The sequence below is a fragment of the Aspergillus luchuensis genome, chromosome 7, assembly GCF_016861625.1.
Source record: "Aspergillus luchuensis IFO 4308 DNA, chromosome 7, nearly complete sequence".
Lineage (NCBI taxonomy): Eukaryota > Fungi > Ascomycota > Eurotiomycetes > Eurotiales > Aspergillaceae > Aspergillus > Aspergillus luchuensis.
In genome coordinates, this window is record NC_054855.1 from 1,995,267 (window position 1) to 2,013,245 (window position 17,979).

A 17,979-nucleotide genomic window follows, 5' to 3' on the forward strand; every position below is an offset into this window, starting at 1 on the left:
CAAATTCGTGACAATGGTTGCTCTCCCCACTCAGAACGGAGCGTCGACTCCTCAGGATCGCCGCTTCGGAACTTTGGCCGTCCACGCTGGTGCTCCCCATGATCCTACCACCGGCGCTGTCATTGCTCCTGTCAGTTCCGCATTCTTCTCCGAACACTGCCTTCACTTCTACGGTGCACGCGCTAATCAGCTGGCCCATAGATCTCCCTCTCCACCACCTTTGCGCAGACCAGCGTCGGAAACCCCGTCGGTCTCTACGAATACACCCGCAGCTCGAACCCCAACCGGTTAGTCAGAACGGAATCGCTATAGCTGAGATAGCTGAGATACATTGATTGCATGGATATTGACTGCTGGAATTTAGTGACAACTTCGAGCAGGCCATTGCTGCTCTTGAACACGCCAAATATGCCCTTGCCTTCTCCTCTGGCTCTGCCACCACCGCCGTCATCCTCCAGTCTCTCGCCGCGGGCTCTCACATCGTCTCCGTCTCCGATGTCTACGGTGGAACTCACCGTTACTTCACCAAGGTTGCCTCCGCCCATGGCGTTCAGGTGACTTTCTCGCCTTGCATTGAGCTCGACGTCGAGGAGCTCATCCGCCCCAACGAGACCAAGCTGGTCTGGATCGAAACCCCTTCCAACCCCACCCTCGGCCTGGTCGATATCGAGAAGATCGCTGCCGTCGCCCACAAGTACGGTATCCTGGTTGTCGTCGACAACACCTTCCTGAGCCCCTACGTTCAGAACCCTCTGGACCACGGTGCCGATATCGTCGTCCACTCCGTCACCAAGTACATCAACGGTCACTCTGTAAGCTCAACTCTTGACACCGTTCCTCCCTAGCAACGGGCATCATGCTAACATGAATAATCTCCAGGATGTCCTGATGGGTGTCGCCGCCTTCAACTCCGACAGCCTGCAGGAGCGCCTTTCTTTCCTCCAGAACGCCATCGGCGCTGTCCCCTCCCCCTTCGACTGCTGGCTCGCCCACCGTGGTCTCAAGACCCTCCACCTGCGTGCGCGCGAGGCTACCACTAACGCCACCGCCGTCGCCAAGGCCCTCGAGGCTTCTCCCAACGTCATCGCCGTCAACTACCCCGGCATTGACTCTCACCCCAACCGTGCCATTGCCGTCAAGCAGCACCGCAACGGCATGGGCGGCGGTATGCTGAGCTTCCGTATCAAGGGCGGCCAGGAAGCCGCTCATCTCTTCTGCAAGTACACCAAGATCTTCACTCTGGCCGAGAGTCTGGGTGGTGTCGAGTCTCTTTGCGAGGTGCCTTCCAGCATGACCCACGCTGGTATCCCCAAGGACCAGCGCGAGGCTGCTGGTGTCTTCGATGACCTCGTCCGTATGTCCTGCGGTGTTGAGGACTCCGAGGACCTCTTGGCCGATGCTCTTCAGGCTCTCGAGAAGGCTGTGGCTGCGACTAAGGTCGAGAACGGATCCGCTTAGAGGAATTCGTGGTGATTCTTTGTTGTTCTTTTCGTTATCTGCGTGTTTGGGACGATACATAGAGCGTTTCTACGATATTATATATAAATGTGAGACGATAGAGGGTCTTGTGTAGCAGTTTTGCGGGCCCGGTCATGACACCAGATTATACCTTCTAAAGCCAAGCAACTATACACAAGTAGTTGTACGAATTATCCTAGTAACTACATAGAGTATCAGTGAAAATCAAAATAAAGATAATATTCGTCCTTCAGACCAAATTTATACGCGATGTAAGTACTAGTATACTAGGACCGGTTTCAGCACCCAATCACAATGCTTAGTCATCCCGATAACGAAAATGCAAAATTTGGACGAATGAAGCAACAAGAGAAAAGAACCAGGCATTGACGGTTTAATATACATCGAACTCTGTCTAGACAGGAGATATCGGAGATAGTGTCTTCTGAGATTGACTAATTGTCTTGAGCTTTCCCCCGGATCAACACGGTGCTCAGACTATTCAATCCTTCATTGAAGTAGATCATAGGATACCCCCACCTCACTGCTGGATATCCATCTTCTACTTCTCAGACATCGGACTCGGCTGTGCAAGCGGCATACAAAAGTTCCCTTCATAGATAACTCTGTCTGGTCTGGTCGTTGATAGCTGAGACTATTCACAAAGAACTCCAATACATCATGACATCCACATTCAGCTTCGGCTTTGCGGGGGACGATATCGACATCGATGATACGGAAATGAACGAGACTCACGAGACTCACAGTGACCAGAATGCTGGTGCGGGTTCTACACTCCCAGAGCTGATTCCAGCTAAGAAACATGATGTGGCTGAATGGGTGAGTAACTCAATATATGGCACTCTTCTAGTATCTATCACTCAGATATATCCCTCTCATCTACCCTACCCTACTCTATTGTTACATTCGAGTATCAACAACTAACACTCCATAGATCCCTACACTCCCATCTCAAATCTCATTCAACAAGCTCAGACTACCCACCAAAACTACCCCTGCAAACCAGCACCTCACCCTCGCTCGTCGGGACATCTTCGACATCCGCGCCCAACTCATGGCCGAGGATACTCCCGACGAGAACAACGAGGAATTAATTGCCGGTCTGGAGAAAGGCGACATCAAGCCCAATTTCTACGAAGGCGGGTTCAAGACCTGGGAATGTGCGGTTGACCTAGCCAAGGTGCTTGTTGACACCGATGAGCTGGCTGCGTCGACGGCTACTGGTGATAGACATATCATTGAGGTATGTACACCTACCTACCTACCCTAAATAATCCCCAGCATATGGGATACTAACAATAATCTCCAGCTCGGTGCCGGCACCGCCATCCCCTCACTATCTCTCTTCGCACAACTCCTCTCTCAACCAGCATCAGGACAGCAGCAGCAAAACAAGAGAACCCACTTTACATTCGCAGACTACAACTCTGCCGTTCTCCGTCTCGTCACTTTCCCTAACCTCCTCTTAACATGGTATCACTACACACAATCTTCCCCTTCCCCGTCCGAAGGAGAGCCAAAAAAAGAAGAAGAAGACGAACTCCTCGACATAACCCCCACCCTCATCCAATCCTTCCAAGATGACATCTCTGCCCGCGGCATCACCATCTCCTTCATCTCCGGTGCCTGGTCGCCCGCTTTCGTGGATTTGGTTTTCTTCTCCACTCAGGAAGTAACTTACTCCCAAACACTCGTCCTCGCCTCCGAGACTATCTACTCGCCTGCGTCGCTGGGGGCGTTCTCCGAGACGTTAGTCGCATTGTTGCGTCGTGCTGCTGCTGCGCCAGGAGGACAGCAGCAGAGCGCGGCAGCGTTGGTCGCGGCGAAGAAGGTCTATTTTGGGGTTGGTGGGGGTGTCGATGAGTTTTTGGCTGTTTTGGGTGGTGTTGCTGGGACTCTGGGGGTCGAGGTCGATGTGCAGGAGAGGTTGGATGTTAAGTCTGAGGGGGTCGGGAGGGTGGTTTTGGGGGTTAGGTGTGCTTAGTAGAGTTGATATCGGTATTGCTGTTTAGTTAGGGTTGTGGGTAGTACTATATATATATAAGTACTATATCATGGCTTGAGGAACTCTGGTTTATGGTGAGTAGCGTTAGCTTAGATAAAGGTGTGATGTTATTGGCTCTGCTGTTTATATTGGGCATTAGTAGTATCAGTTATGGGGCCAGACTGATCGACAGGGACTTACAGACATAATTATTGCTTGCGATTACAGCAGATTATCTCTAAGTAAGCCCATGCCGAAGACAACCGCATCTGCGGAAAATAAGTGATGGAAAATAAGAATAAAGAAAAAAAAAATATCTTGAACACTGCCCGGTATATGTACAACAAGCCCTGCTTCCTATGTCTATTACCGACATATTCATAACACAGAAAAACAACAACAACAACAACAACAACAACAGAATCACATTTTCCTTAGTTCAATATGCTCGCCTACTCATAAAGAGACACGACCTTGCCGTCCTGCATCCGGGCCACACGGGAGGCCTCCATTTCCTGATTCTGGCGCTGGTAGTGAGCGACAACATGGCTCAGATCGGCGCTCTGGCCGGGGGCGACATTGTAAGGAGCGACGGCGCTGAAGCTGACCCTACAGAGAAAACAAAAAAAAATCCCCGGTTAGTACTACTCCGCATATTGAGGTATGATTGGGGGGGGAGAAGGAATGAATGCGTTGACGTACTCAGGCTGCTTCAATTCAATGAATTCGCGAGGACCCTGACTCGCGAACAAGTGACGGTCATGAGCGACCTTCTCCATGGCGGCCGTGTGGATGGCATTTCTCTGCTCAAAGATCTTCTCGTCCGGAGTCCACTTGTGGATGAGGTTGGTGATCCATGAAGGGGAGCCGGAGTTATCGTTCGACTTGGACACCTGGTACAGAACGAAGGCGGACGCGAAGGTGCCGAAGGTGACGTAGAAACTGCGCTGTATGGGTGCGTAAGATCAGGATGTTAGCTTTTTTTGAGAGCCTTGCTTTTTCGTCCATGCAGGAACCAATGCCACAAATGGGTATAATGGGATGTAAATGTCGGGCGAGGGTAGTAGGGAGGGAGGGTTCATTTGCGTTCCCATTGGAGGAGGGGAGAGAACGTACGCCGAAGCTCTCGTTCACAGGCTCGGCATGGTGAGCTGCGTGCGAGTCGAATCGCCGGGGCTGCTGGTTCCGCAGTAGGAGCCGCGCCGAAGCCACCGATCGCCTAGCGAAGAACATGGTGTGGAGGTAGACAATTGGCAGCGGCGGATCGAGTTATGATGTCGTCGTCGCCGGGGGGGGTTTTGGGAGGTTGAAAGCGCAGAAAGGCGGTTCGAGGCGGAGTGCACGTGATTGGAAAGCTGGATTGGGTTTGGGCTGATTGGTCCAGTTCCAGTGATTGTGAGTCATGTGACGTGAACCATATTGGGACTAGTGCAATAGAGCGTAGAGGTTCCAAAACTGGTTAGCTTAGTTAGGGACAACAGTAAGGCTGCCATGACTAAGTCGGTCTGTCAACTGTCATGTGGATTGGTCAGTGAGCAAGTAAATCTTTCCTGTTAGTTACTCTTCTTCCCTGCAGCCCCGGACATCTTACGGTGCAAACACATCCTTCCTTCTACTCCCCTCATCTGTCGGCCTAAACTCTCCTGCATGTCGGTCAAATATGATATGATGACCGTCAGACCCTCCCGATCTTCGCCTTACCTGCAGCAACATCCTGGAGGGATCATGGAATCAATCCTCCTTTTCGCCTTGAACGGGGGTTGGGGCAGTTCCATCCAGTGAAGTGTGAGCGGGTCGCTGTGTTGGCTCGTCAGTCATGGTGTTCCTACACCGCACACCCTGGGTGGTCCCGATGCATGGCTAACTGCCTCACTTCAACATGGCGCTCCCCACTGCTTGCGATTAGCGCGGCAGCAATTGGGTTTCAGGTTCTGCCAATTCATGTGGGCTCCTAAACGTCTGGATATCAACAGCGACATGTCATCGATCGTTGGTTAGCGTTGTCCACTCCCCGCCCACTCGACTTGCCCCCCCCTCATCTCGCTCTCTTTCTTTCCCCTCGGCGGTGTTTGAAAGTGAGAGAGAGCTCGGACTCTTGGACTCTCGAAATAGCATGCTCTAGGACGCTTGCTCCGCTGCTCGTCTTCTGATTCACCCTGCCACCCCCAAATGATCGAGTCGTTGATGCCCAATGCTGGTGACACCGCCTGCTGATTGGATCCGCTTCGAGTCCCGACTCAAACGCCTCGGTCCACTCCGATGACTCCCTTCTTGCACCCAAGTGTGTACTCTTGCCTTCTCTCGCCTAGTCGGACTCCTACGGTCTATGACTCCCTGGTAGAATGGGTATCAATTGCCCTCTAAGGTTCGGTCCGCCGTCGCGCCTCGCCCAGCCCCCCTGAGGCTGGCCGGAGCCCTTTGTAGATGCAGTTTTTTTCTTGTTTGGGCGTGACTGGGAACCGGTTATTAGCTGCCCTCTTTTTCCCCAACGTCGTCTCTTCTCTCGAATCCCATTCCTCAGAATTCAACTATTTTAAGAGCCAGCGTGTGGAAAACTATCCTGGCTTTCCGGAGTGTCTGTCCACTGGCAAACTTGCCATTCGACATCCGGTGATTTGTCTTCCGTGTATTCCTACCATTTGCGCCCACCTGCATACCTTCTGCTCAACGGGCCTGAGCATTATTTTCCATTTTTCCCTATTCTCCTAATTTTTTTTCCTCCCTCTCTTTTCTCCTTACCCCCTAAATTTTTTTTTTCTTACTCTCTTTCCTGCCTGACCGTGTGATCACCTACCTTGTCGGGCCCCTGCGTTTCGCTCTGTATCTATATCAACTCGGAATATATCACGACGCCGCCGAACGCGCTTACAAATGTACAGTGTTAAACCCGCAGCCACCCAATCTAGTCTCCGCTGACCGTGTTACTTTTTTAGCTATTGGGAACACGTCTTACAGCCTTATTCTAACTTGGGCACGCATCACTATCGCCCACCATGGCAAAGAAGAAGTCCGCTAGCAAACAAAAGAATAAGAAGGGCAAGAACCAAGAGACCTCTGGTGATCAGACACCTCAGCCCGACCCTCCTGTTGTTGAACAACAACAAGAAGAACAACAAGAGGAACAACAACAGCAACTAGAACAACAAGAAACACCTCAGCCTGAGCTATCTACCCCTGAGCCAGAACAACAAGCAGAGACAGAGGAACAACAACCACCACCAGAGGCACCTCAACCTGAGCTCTCCACTGAGGAGCCAGCGGTCCAGCCTGAGAGCCAACAAGAGGTCCAACAGGAGGACCAGCAAGACCCGCAGCAAGAGCAATCGCAGCCAGAGGTCTCCACTGAAGAGCCGGTACCAGAGCCCCAGCAAGTAGAAGAGCAAGTTCAGGAGCCACCGACAGCTCAGCCTGAGCCCACATCGGAACAAGCAGAAGAGCAACCAGAGGGTCTGCAAGAACAGCAAGACATACAACCTGACGAGCAGCAACACGAACAATCACCCACTGACGCTGAAGCTCAAATCGAAACTGAAGCTGTAGCTGAACCTGCAGCTGAGGCGCCGATCGAATCACAGCCGGCAGAAACAGAGCCCGTATCTGAAACCGTACCAGAACCTGCACAAGAGTCAGAGTCGGTGCCAAACCAAGAACCAGAACTGGAGCAACCACAGGCTTCCGTCGAGCCAGACTCGACTGTGCCCGTAGACGAGGCACCAGTCCAGTCGCCGGCGAACGAGGAGGGTGGGTTCGAGCAACCGGAAGTTCCTGAGCCCGCCCAAGTTGAGCAATCCGACGTGAACGATGTGCAGACCTATTCTGAACAGCCACAAGAGTCGAGCTGGGAGGAAATAGGCACATCGGAACAACACGCGGGTGACGCTGAGGAGCACCACGAGACCAACCCTTTCCAATTTGAAGCTAGCGGCGCCGCTGAAACAGTCGAGGAGACGCCAGTAACAGCACCGCAGACACCGCTGGATTCTTCATTCGTCCCGACCCAGTCGTGGGAGCCCTTGGAGGAACCACAGCCCCAGGCGGACAGCTCATTCGTGGCAGCACCCTTTGGCTCCAACACCGGAGCTCCAGAGACTTACTCGCATATTCCTGAAATGTCTGAGCCTTTCGCCGACACTGTGGTCGCTCAACCTACTCCTTTCTCTGATACGTTCGCCCCCTCGAGCGCTACTCCCGCTTCGAAGCCTGGTTCTCCGATTCCTCAAAGCGGTTCACCAATCCAACGCACTGCATCCCCATCTTTCAAGTCTATGTCGCCTGGTCCTCAGAGCGCTGCTGCTACACCACGTGCCACTTCACCGGTGCACCAATCTGCGTCGCCAGTTCGACCTTACCATTCTCCGGTGCAGCAGTATACCTCACCGATGGCCCAACCCGCCTCGCCAATACGGGAAGCAACGGTTCTGTCGCAAAGGAGTGCCTCTCCCACACCGCCAGGCGCTTCTCCCGTATTTCAATCAGCTTCACCCGCCGTGCAACAATATTCTCCAGTGCAGAAGGTTGCATCACCTGTGCAAAAGACCGTGTCACCTGTACAGAAACACGTCTCGCCTGTCGCGAAACCCGCTTCACCCGTTCCGAAAGTCAGCAGTCCTCTAGCACGTGGGCACATGTCTCCCATGATGTCTCCACAGATGGCTCCTCCGCCAATGACGGCGAGGATGCATCAACAGCCAACCGCCATACCGCCCTACCCCCCCTCCTATCACTCGCCTATCATGAGCGCCAATGGCTTCCTCCCCCAGTATGCCTATTACCAACCTTCCCCCAACATGCACCCGACCCCTCGAGGCTCAATAGACCCCGGGTCGGCTGCTTCCTTCCAGGCTTTGCAGAACCTGGGATTCGGCAATGGCCATCCTCTCAATGGCAAAGGAGGTACCATCTCGCCTCCGCACGAACATGAGGAGCCTATTGAGCTTCTCCAGAGGATCCAGGATGCCATTCCCGACATCGGCCGGCTGCTCAATAGCTACAAGACCACCAAGGGCAAGTTGCAGGCGCGGGAGTCCGAGTTCAAGCAGATGAAGAACCAACATGAGCAGGAATTGATGCACAAAGACTTCTACATCGATGCCCTGCAGAATCAGATGCGGAAGGCGGCCAGTGAAAGTGCGGAGGAATCAACGAGACTGAAGAATACCATCAATGAACTTCGCATGGAGCTGGGCAACGAGAATGAGAAGAAGAAGGACCTTCAGGAGAGGCTACATGATTCGGAGAAGGCCAATGAGGAGCTAACGCAGACGAAGGCCGAGCTGGAGGAGGAGGTCAAGACCCTCAACACCAACCTTCAAGAGGCACATGAGACCTACGAGAGGGATATGGAGGCTGCCAGACAAGACAAGGAGTCATCTCTTGCCACTCAGAAGAAGGAGCTGACGGAGATGTTCGAGGAGATCAAGGCAGAAGACGAGAAGGCAGCAGCTGAGGCTCTCGCGGCACGCGAGCGCGAGTTGCTCGACCAGCAGGACGCGATGAAGAACGATTACGAGAACCAGAAGCAACAGATGCAGGAAGCGCACGACACACTGCAAGCCGATTTTGACTCCAAGGTTGCCGAGCTGGGCTCGACAAAGGAAGAACTTGAAACCAGAACTACCGAACTCGCAGACAAGCAGAAGGAACTGGAGGTTACCATTGAGACCAACGCCAAGGAGATGGAGGACCTTCGTCAGGCCCACGCTAGCGAAGTCGAGTCCCTCAACAACAGCCACGCAGAGAAGGTGGCAGAGATGGAGAAGGAGCACAGCGACCGGCAGCAGAAGTGGGCTGATGAGAAGACCGACTTGGAGGGACGGCTCTCGGACAAGATCCAGGCCTTGGAATTCTGCGAGCGGGAGAACAAGAAATTGGAGGAGGATAATCTTGTCAAGGAGAAACAGGTTCAGCATGCGGTGGATGGAATGCGCCTCACCATTGATAATTTGGACAAAGATTGCGACAGGTTGAGAAAGACTCTTCACAGCCTTGGAGAAGCCACTGACCTCAAGAGCACGAAGGGTGATACATTCTTGTAAGTGACCCAGTGCATTGAGAATGTGTTTTAGTACCCGACTTTCGTTTATGATCTCTCATCTTCCGATGTTCTTTTCTTTTTCCTTTTCTTTTTCTTTCTTCTGCATTATCTTTGCATTTTAATGTCGATGTCATGTTTGCATTTTTCTTCTTTTCTGCATGAACATGAACCAGAACCAGAACCAGACCACAGTCTTTTGTTTGTTTCATTTCCTTTGTCTTTTCTCCTGTTCTCCTGTCTTTTTCTATAGACTGATCATGATGATGACTATGATGACATGTTGATAACGCTATAAATGTACGTGCTCTGATAAACATCTCCGAAATCTAGTTTGGATTGTTTCGGCCAACTATCTCGGCTTATTGTCTCCTTGTCCAAGGAGCACTTCTCGTACCTTCCAATTGATCCTCCCAAGGACATTCTATCCAAACTTCCATCGGAACTACCATCGTTCCTTGATAACACCCCGGCATCCGTCGAGCTTCGTTCAGCATATGTTCAGCATGTCATTTCTAAGACCTTGACCTACCGCATCTTCCATCCCTTCCTGTTCACCTTGGGCCGCCGGTTCGATAAGGCCGATACCTTCTTCCAGATGCTGTCGATGGATATCCGCCGCAAGTCCGTGAGACGGGAGGCGTTCTGGAGACAGCAGACACTGAAGGCGGCGTACACGACCTCGGACGCCAAGCAATCGATCAACGTGGTGGCGGCCGTCATTGTTGACGAGATCATCGACCAACTCAAGCACTTTGCCGACCCGAAGAACCTGGATGCTCTTCTCGTCTCAGTCCGCAAGATTGTCAAGCTTGCAGCTGAGACCTGGCGACTTGCGCGCGTGGAGCGAGAGCTGATCCTGGCCTCGTTGCCGTCACCCGATGCCGATGCCGTTTCCAATGATGACTGGGAAGAGTATGGCACCCCCAAGGAGGGCAGCCTTAGCTCCAAGGAAGACCCCACTCGTCATGTTATCCTACGCACCTTCCCCCGGATCACGCGCGAGGCAGCGCACGAGGATTTCGCGATCGATGAAGAGAAGTACAACCCCTGCACATACTCCCGTGGCTGTGTTCTGTACTCCGACTCCCCTGTGGTCATGGCCCGTCTCCAAGAGTTGGCGAAGAAGTCAGAAGACTCGCCTCGTCGTGGTTCAAGAGACTCGAGCCGCTCAGATGGGTCGCCCTCTCCCCGCCGGAGTCGGGACGGCATGAGGGCATGAACGAAAGCTTCGAGTAGTGCGATGTGAGTGGCTATGTCGACCAGGATACTGTTTTAATAACCGGCTTGTTTCATATACTTTTGATCTTTCCCCATTTTGTCTTGTCTTGCCGGCCCGGCCCTCGCGGGGCTGCGGGGCCACAACAATCCTTTGGGTTTCCTATGTCTTCCAACGTTTTCTTGATCATGACCGAAACGATTTCTGATGAGAGGGCCCCCAGCACCCATTCCTTTCTCTAACCAATGTATTTTTTCTGACACATTTTTTATTCTTCCTTTCGACACTATCATGTCATTTCGGGGTTATGCCTCTTTTGAATATGTTACGATTGCGTCTTTGCGTGTTTTAGCGAGCGATTGTTTATTTCATGTGTAACAAACAAATACTGTATGTGAAACTACTACTATATATTTATCTATGACCAGGACCTGGAAGCCCCTCACAGCACCTACACAGCATGTACTTAGTGGATATGATGGACGAGTGATGAGAAGATGCGCAGGAGATTGGGGAATGATCTACAATGAAGACATGATGAGAAATGACAGAATCAATCATATGAGCAATCTACTCCGATTGTTTGCAATTCTTCCAACCGAAGATTGACTTCACCCAATCGACAAGTACCCTGTAAGACCATAGACCAACCAGTCTGGTTGGTTTAGTTTAGCTAGATAGTTAGATACATGGTAAGTACTGTAGTTAGTCAGTTACCCGGGCGCAATTGCACAGCCACGAACATGATGTCAAGATCAGCCATTGCCACACATTTGTAACATACAGTCTCTCTGCGCCAAAGCTTGGTTGGTGCGCGCCCTTTGAGCCTCCTGTGTCCCACATCCGGGGAGAGGAAGCCGGTTACACCAGGATACTCTTCGCGAGAGTTCTAGACAGAGAGCAGCCTGACGGTGTGACAAATCTATTCCATTTACCTCCATGATTTGACTAAGGCTTTCACAGTACCACTGTTTGACAAGTATAGTCCACTGTTATTCACCGCTCATAATGCCCACTACTTGAGTACATGCAATGGATTCAAACTTCAACTGCCAAGATGTTCCACCGGTTCTGACCCCAACTTGCGCAGCCTCAGACAGGGCTGATCCAGTCGGGGGAAAAAACATCTCATTATTGCCAAGAAATAATTTCCATTAAAATTGTGCTACTTGAGTACCAAGACTCTACACCGTAGTAGATGAGTTACAAAGTAGATAGATAGATAGAGTGGATCGGGGGTTCAGAAGGTGGCTTGTGTCGTGGCTGAGTTTTAGCTACTACCGTTTCAGCACGGGAGTGGGGGTTATAAATAGCAACTGCCGATATTATCATCAGTTACTTAGTATTTACCGCAGCAGCATAACTGCTTATACTATTGGGCTGACATTGTGGTGTATACCACTCTAGTAAGCATGCAGTAGATACGTTTAGTAGTAAAGTAGTAGGTACATGGCAAGAATAGAAACACTCACACTTCTACCAGTTATTATTATTCTCCTTCCCTTGTGACAAGAGATGAGCGAGTATTTTAGTAAATTGCGATAATCAAGGTCAAGTGGGGAACTTGGTGGGGACGGCACGAGCCCTGCGAATTTCCGAGCTGCTTTTGAAATTTTTCATGACGGGGAATGTGGACGGATAGGTTAGGATGGATCCATGGTTTGACTGGAGTCCTTGTAGGGATGGGAATGGGGTGTTCATCGGGTTGGGTTGTGTGTTTGTGATCCACTGATCATTTGTAGCATGTGGGTTTCTTTTTTTGATGTTCATAGGGTTGGTTAATAGATAGTCTGAGAGGAAGGGATCAGCAGCGTGCAGACTTCGGATTATTATTTTTATTTTATCTTGTTCATTGATTCTTCTTCTACTAACCAATTATTATTATCTCTGTTATTTTTATGACATTTTCGTAGGATGATTGGGGAAAGGTCTGTGCTGTGATAGTAAATTATTCTGAACATATGAAGAGAGAGAGCAAGCACTGTGAATATTCAGGAGATGGCATAACATAAACTGCAATTCCCACCACCCCACCAACACTAACTATGACTGATTGGTACCTGAACTTGTTAGTTTTTGGTTTGGCTACTAGACTAGTTGGTACCCCGCTTGGCTGTGAGTGGCCCGCAATGCTGCACGCCGGCGCGTATCGTCGCCATTCTCACCAGCCAGATTGAGGCCTTCATCCGGTTTGTGACAATTGAAGATGATGGTTGGAAATTTAGTAGCTTGGCCTGACTGGCCCCCCCTAATACTACAGGAGTACTACTAGTAGTATTAGACAGAGTAAGCTTCACTCCAACCCCCTTCCGATGTGGCTCAGTTCTCTTCGAGTGGTGAATGTGGATTCCCTGTCAAGTCACAGCCGCAAGGCGCCTTTGCGCTTTCCCTCGTTTTCTCTCTCTCTCTCTTTCTCTTCTCTTCGTCTCTTCTCACCCACTCACTCACCCTCACTACCCTGAGCACTCTTTAATCTCTCGCATTTCCTTCGCGTCATCTTCTCAGGCCAGGCTTCTCAAGACCAGAGCCTCGTTTCCTGGGCTTTCTCTTTTTTAATTTTATTTTTTCCCCCTACTTTCTCCCCTTCCCACCCATTATTTCGCTCGTTATTCTCTCTCATCCTCGTTCCCCGTGACTGCGGCTCTACTTATCGAAATACATTTAATACCCGTAATCTATCCTACTACTATCGCTATCCTCTCTATTATTCCCTCCCCCCTCCCTCCCCCACGCTTGCCTCTCTCTACTACTTCTCTTCACCACCTCAACTTGGACCACCAACAACTAACCAACATCCTGAATCCATCGTTTTCCCCTTCCCTTTCCCCGTACTACTTCCACTGCTTGTCGCTCCACTCAGGATTCCGTCCCGCTTAGCTGAACTCTCTTCTGCAATCTTCAGTCACTTGTTTTCCCCTCGCTCGTGACTAAGTACTAGTACTCCAAGCTCGGGTCTTGGCCTCATTTGTTCCTCGCTCTACTAACTCGCTCCTCCCGGCTTACTGCGACGGTGGCTTACCCACTTCACGTTGCGCCCGCCACATACTGATTTAAGGGGCATTCCTGAATAATCTTCATTGATTCTACGCCGTTTTCGCTGCTTACGAACGCCGAGGCGCCCTGTTCTCCTCCATGTCGATCTAGAAATGCTATCTCGGATTCCCGTTCACTGGTCTTTGTGTGTAGTCTGCTTCACCGAGACAGACTGAAAACCAAGCCTGCAGAACAGCAGAATCCCAGCTGTTTTCTTGGATCACCGAGACTTCTTCTTACTGAAGAGGTGATCGCTTGTATCCACCGCATAATTCTTACCGCGCGCATCGCACGGTCGATACGACCCCAAAGGCCCACTGCAAGCATGTCCACCTTATCACCGAGGCTCATCCAGGACGAGTCGCCCACCGATATGACTTTCTACGATTCCAACTACCACGACCCTTACCTCTCGGCCCCCTTGGACCCCGATGAAGCTTCCTTCAAGTCCTCCGCTATCAGATTGACGCCTGTTCCTGGTGAAGACCATAGCACAGGAAATCCATCGTCTCCCTTGAATATACAAACACACGATGACTTAGCCTATGGACATGCCAATGGTCAAGCGGCTTCTTACTCAGAGTTTCTCAGCCCAACCGATGACTTTTCGAGCGATATGAGTGCGCACACGTCCCCCAGCGCCGATATATTATCCGCAGGTTTTGGCATGGACGTGGATTTTGGGAACAATGCACTGCAACATGACAACAACATGGCGCGGCCCCTACCGAATATTGACACCTCGGCTACTGACATGCTGCCCTCGTCAACGTCCATGCTGTCGCCACAGCAAGCTGGTTGGACTCCGGTCAGGGAATCTAGTCTACTGCCAGATACGGATCACATCAAGTCTCAGACTGATGAGCCCGACATTATGGCGCGGCAACCCCAAGCACTGTCATTGATCACAAGTCCCCAGAGCGATAACCTCAGTGTTCATGCATTGCCGGATTCGGCCAGAGCAAGGAGTCCTATTGTCAAGATCGAAAGCTACTCCCGCGGGGACTCACCGGTCAGAGATGCTTCTTCAGCCGGGCGACGTAGGAGTCTGACTTCCAACCACCTTTCGCCGAACGATATGACCAGTGATTCCGAAAATGAGGGCGTCGAAGAAAGCTACGGGGCAACCGGGCAAAGCTACACAGTTGCACGAGCGAACGACGGTTCCTGGTTACCCAACATGACTACCGGGCAAGGCGGCGTTGAGCCATCGTCACGAGACGAGATTTTCGTCCCAAGTCCAAACGAGATGGAGAATCGACGACGACTAGAGGAGAAGAATGCCGACATCCAGTCATGGTCAGCATCTGTAAGCGCTGCGAATAGTGAGGCAGGAGACGAGGACACTTCCTTGCTTGGTGGGAATCGTAGCCACCTGGGAGGCAGACGCAGAGCCAAAAGTGCCGGGGACCCATCGCTTCAGCCGGATTACTTCTCCCTGAAATCTCGACTTTTGGAACCCGCCGTACCGGGGCCTGGGATCTTGATCCATGAAAGTAGCGATGATGGCATCAGTGAAGGCGGGTCGGACAGTGCAGAAAGCCGATCAGACTCACCAGCTGTCAGTGTCAATGAAGCGAGGTGGGCACACGAGGATGCAGAAGTTGCCCCTGAGGAAGAGCAACAGAGACCCGAAGATGGAGAACCGTCCCCACATCAGTTCCTCGGAGCTCCTCCATGGCGGGATCCTGAGCACGGCGCATTTCCCCAGGAGACGCGGATGCAGCCTGCAAGCTCGAGTGCTGCCATGGTAGAATATCAACGACGAGCCAAGGACATTGACACCGCCTCGCGCTCGGCGACTTGGGGCACCCGGCATTTGAACGATGCAGAAGTCAACAGTATTATCGGCCCAGGTGGCTCCTTCGAAAATATGTCACTAAATGACAAGAAACATGAAAGACGAAGTAGCCTCCGAAAATTCCTACACAGAAAACCCTCCAGCAACTTGAAACGGCGCCTATCGGATCTCTCAATCATTCCCCCCAGCACGGAGGGCGCGAGCAAAGCTGAAGATGTCAAGAGTCCCCCGTTGAGAAAGGACAGCTTCCCTCACCGGTTGAACCTCAGTCGATCCAGGTCTCCAAGCCTTAACACAAGCAGTGCCGTGATCGCTATTGCCGGACAGATGGCGGCTATTGGAGGCAAAGATTCCCTCCGGGCTGCGTCGCCAAATCCAGCCACAGGCCCCTGGACATATCTGAAAGGTCGGGGAAGAAGCCGAAGTGAGCTACCAAGGGCTTCAGCTCCCGGGTTGATGGACCTGATGACCAGTCATGGCGGACCACCGATCCCCAACATTGCCTACTCACCACGGGCAAGCAACCACCACGAAGCCCCGCAGAAGAGTCCAGGAGAGGACCACGCGGGAGCCAATGCAGATGATGAGGATGACGACATGGTGGACGAAAAGGGATTGGTGATGCAGTTCCCGCTCCCATCGCATTTGCCGGTGCCGACTCTCGAGGGGTTCAAGAACCAAATCACGCAGATCAATCCCCGACTTCCGCCCGCATTAATTGAACGCTTTGCTCATGAGCAGCTTCGTCGGTACCGGAAGCTAGTAGAGAGCAAGCAAAGCCATACACGTGCTGTTGGCAACAAAAAATGTAAATCAGGGAAGTTCTGTTTCGCATTGGGTGGCGAGGCAAAATTGCTGGCACCTCGCGCTAGCCCCGAAGCTGCTCACACGCAGTTTCATATCCCGGGTCATGGAGCGGTCGAGGACGATCCTCACAAGCTTGGAGAAAGCGCCGTCACTGCAGCACAGTTTCCCCCGGGTGTACCCCTACCGCCGGTCAAACGGTTGCCAGCGGAGTTCGAATGCCCGGTATGCTTCCAAGTCAAGAAGTTTCAGAAACCTTCAGACTGGACCAAGCATGTCCACGAAGATGTGCAGCCATTTACATGTACCTTCCCACAGTGCTCGGACCCCAAGTCCTTCAAGCGAAAGGCTGATTGGGTCCGACACGAAAGTGAGCGACATAGAAAACTAGAGTGGTGGACGTGTACGGTTCCTGATTGCAACCATACTTGCTACCGGAAGGACAACTTTGTACAACATCTTGTCAGGGAACATAAGATGCCAGAGCCCAAAGTCAAGAAACCGAAAAACCAGGGGGCGTCGACCAAGACCAAAGGCGAATCTGTTTCTCCGGACTCGCAGGAAGACAGCAATCGCGAGCGGGAGATTGAACACCTCTGGGACCTTGTAGAGAAGTGTCGACATGACACGCCCAGGGGACCCAAGGACGAACCGTGTCGCTTTTGCGGTAATGTCTGTAGCACCTGGAAGAAGCTAACGGTGCACTTGGCCAAGCACATGGAACAGATCGCTATGCCCGTTTTGGCGCTTGTAGATGAGAGGGATCTTCCAATGATCGAGACTACTGGTCCTAGCGATGAGCCCGCTCCTGGACTGAATCCAGGGACCCCACCAAATGAAGCCAGCCGTTATATGCCAAACTCGGATGGCGTTGACGGACCCTCGGTGGCATCGATGGATCTCACGCAGGCACCATACGCCAGCAATAATGCCGAGAACGCCCAGGAGCCTATGATGTCCTTCACTCCGTCATATTCCCCCCACTTGCCAACCATGCCTGGTGGTTGGATCTCCGCCGAGCCTGAGTCAATTGACGCGTACGATGATGCGCCCATAATGGGCCTGCCAGGGGGGAGTGCGGATCAGACGCGGCTCATGCCGGTGCATCAGAATTCGGTCACCTATCCGCCCCCTTTCAACGCTGGGCCTCGACTGAGGGTCCCCAGTCCAAACCTCAGTGTGTTGCAGGACCCGTATAGCTTCTCCCTATCCCCCACGGACATGCAGCCCACCTATGATCATCAGGGGCCAGTTTACGTATCACCTTCCACGGACCACCGCTATGGGTATCAAGGCTCGATGCCACCGGCCATGCCTTACGTTCCGGGGGGCTACCGAGAACAGCCCTGATCCTCGATCGGGAGAGGCGACGCCGTAACGTCTCACGGGGCTTATGACCCTAACGCAGCAGTTGCAGATCATGAAGGGTGGAGGATGGAATGCGCTTGGAACGGTCGTCTATCCTAGGAAATACTCCCATGACCACTCTCAGATTTTTGGGGAAAGGATTTTACTTCTTTATTCTTGTTCTGCTTTTTAGGTCTTATTTCTGTATCTTGTTGATCTGCATCCACCTATATACCCACCATTGGATTGAACATTGCACCATTGACCGTTCTTGGGAAGGA

The 17,979-nt window shown here is 51.9% G+C and overlaps 5 protein-coding genes across 5 annotated transcripts; 4 read left to right on the forward strand and 1 right to left on the reverse strand.

Annotated features, from left to right (window-relative positions):
- Nucleotides 1-13: 13 nt before the first annotated feature.
- Nucleotides 14-1,458, forward strand: CYS3 (cystathionine gamma-lyase CYS3; the record flags this gene model as incomplete). The annotated part of the gene is made up of 4 exons (XM_041683305.1): nucleotides 14-130; nucleotides 202-287; nucleotides 365-812; nucleotides 880-1,458. 4 exons carry the CDS (start codon nucleotides 14-16, stop codon nucleotides 1,456-1,458), a joined length of 1,230 nt encoding a protein of 409 aa, XP_041547579.1.
- A 681-nt stretch (nucleotides 1,459-2,139) lies between these two features.
- On the forward strand, nucleotides 2,140-3,463 carry AKAW2_70696S (protein-histidine N-methyltransferase; the record flags this gene model as incomplete). Its single annotated transcript, XM_041683306.1, has 3 exons — nucleotides 2,140-2,298; nucleotides 2,414-2,722; nucleotides 2,789-3,463. 3 exons carry the CDS (start codon nucleotides 2,140-2,142, stop codon nucleotides 3,461-3,463), a joined length of 1,143 nt encoding a protein of 380 aa, XP_041547580.1.
- Nucleotides 3,464-3,915: 452 nt separating this feature from the next.
- Nucleotides 3,916-4,696, reverse strand: AKAW2_70697A (putative NADH-ubiquinone oxidoreductase 178 kDa subunit; the record flags this gene model as incomplete). The annotated part of the gene is made up of 3 exons (XM_041683307.1): nucleotides 3,916-4,072; nucleotides 4,166-4,410; nucleotides 4,580-4,696. 3 exons carry the CDS (start codon nucleotides 4,694-4,696, stop codon nucleotides 3,916-3,918), a joined length of 519 nt encoding a protein of 172 aa, XP_041547581.1.
- A 1,760-nt stretch (nucleotides 4,697-6,456) lies between these two features.
- On the forward strand, nucleotides 6,457-10,716 carry AKAW2_70698S (uncharacterized protein; the record flags this gene model as incomplete). The annotated part of the gene is made up of 2 exons (XM_041683308.1): nucleotides 6,457-9,494; nucleotides 9,828-10,716. The coding sequence occupies 2 exons, from the start codon at nucleotides 6,457-6,459 to the stop codon at nucleotides 10,714-10,716; spliced, it is 3,927 nt and encodes a 1,308-aa protein (XP_041547582.1).
- Nucleotides 10,717-14,071: 3,355 nt separating this feature from the next.
- Nucleotides 14,072-17,701, forward strand: AKAW2_70699S (putative C2H2 finger domain protein; the record flags this gene model as incomplete). Its single annotated transcript, XM_041683309.1, has 1 exon — nucleotides 14,072-17,701. One exon carries the CDS (start codon nucleotides 14,072-14,074, stop codon nucleotides 17,699-17,701), a length of 3,630 nt encoding a protein of 1,209 aa, XP_041547583.1.
- Between the last annotated feature and the right edge of the window lie 278 nt (nucleotides 17,702-17,979).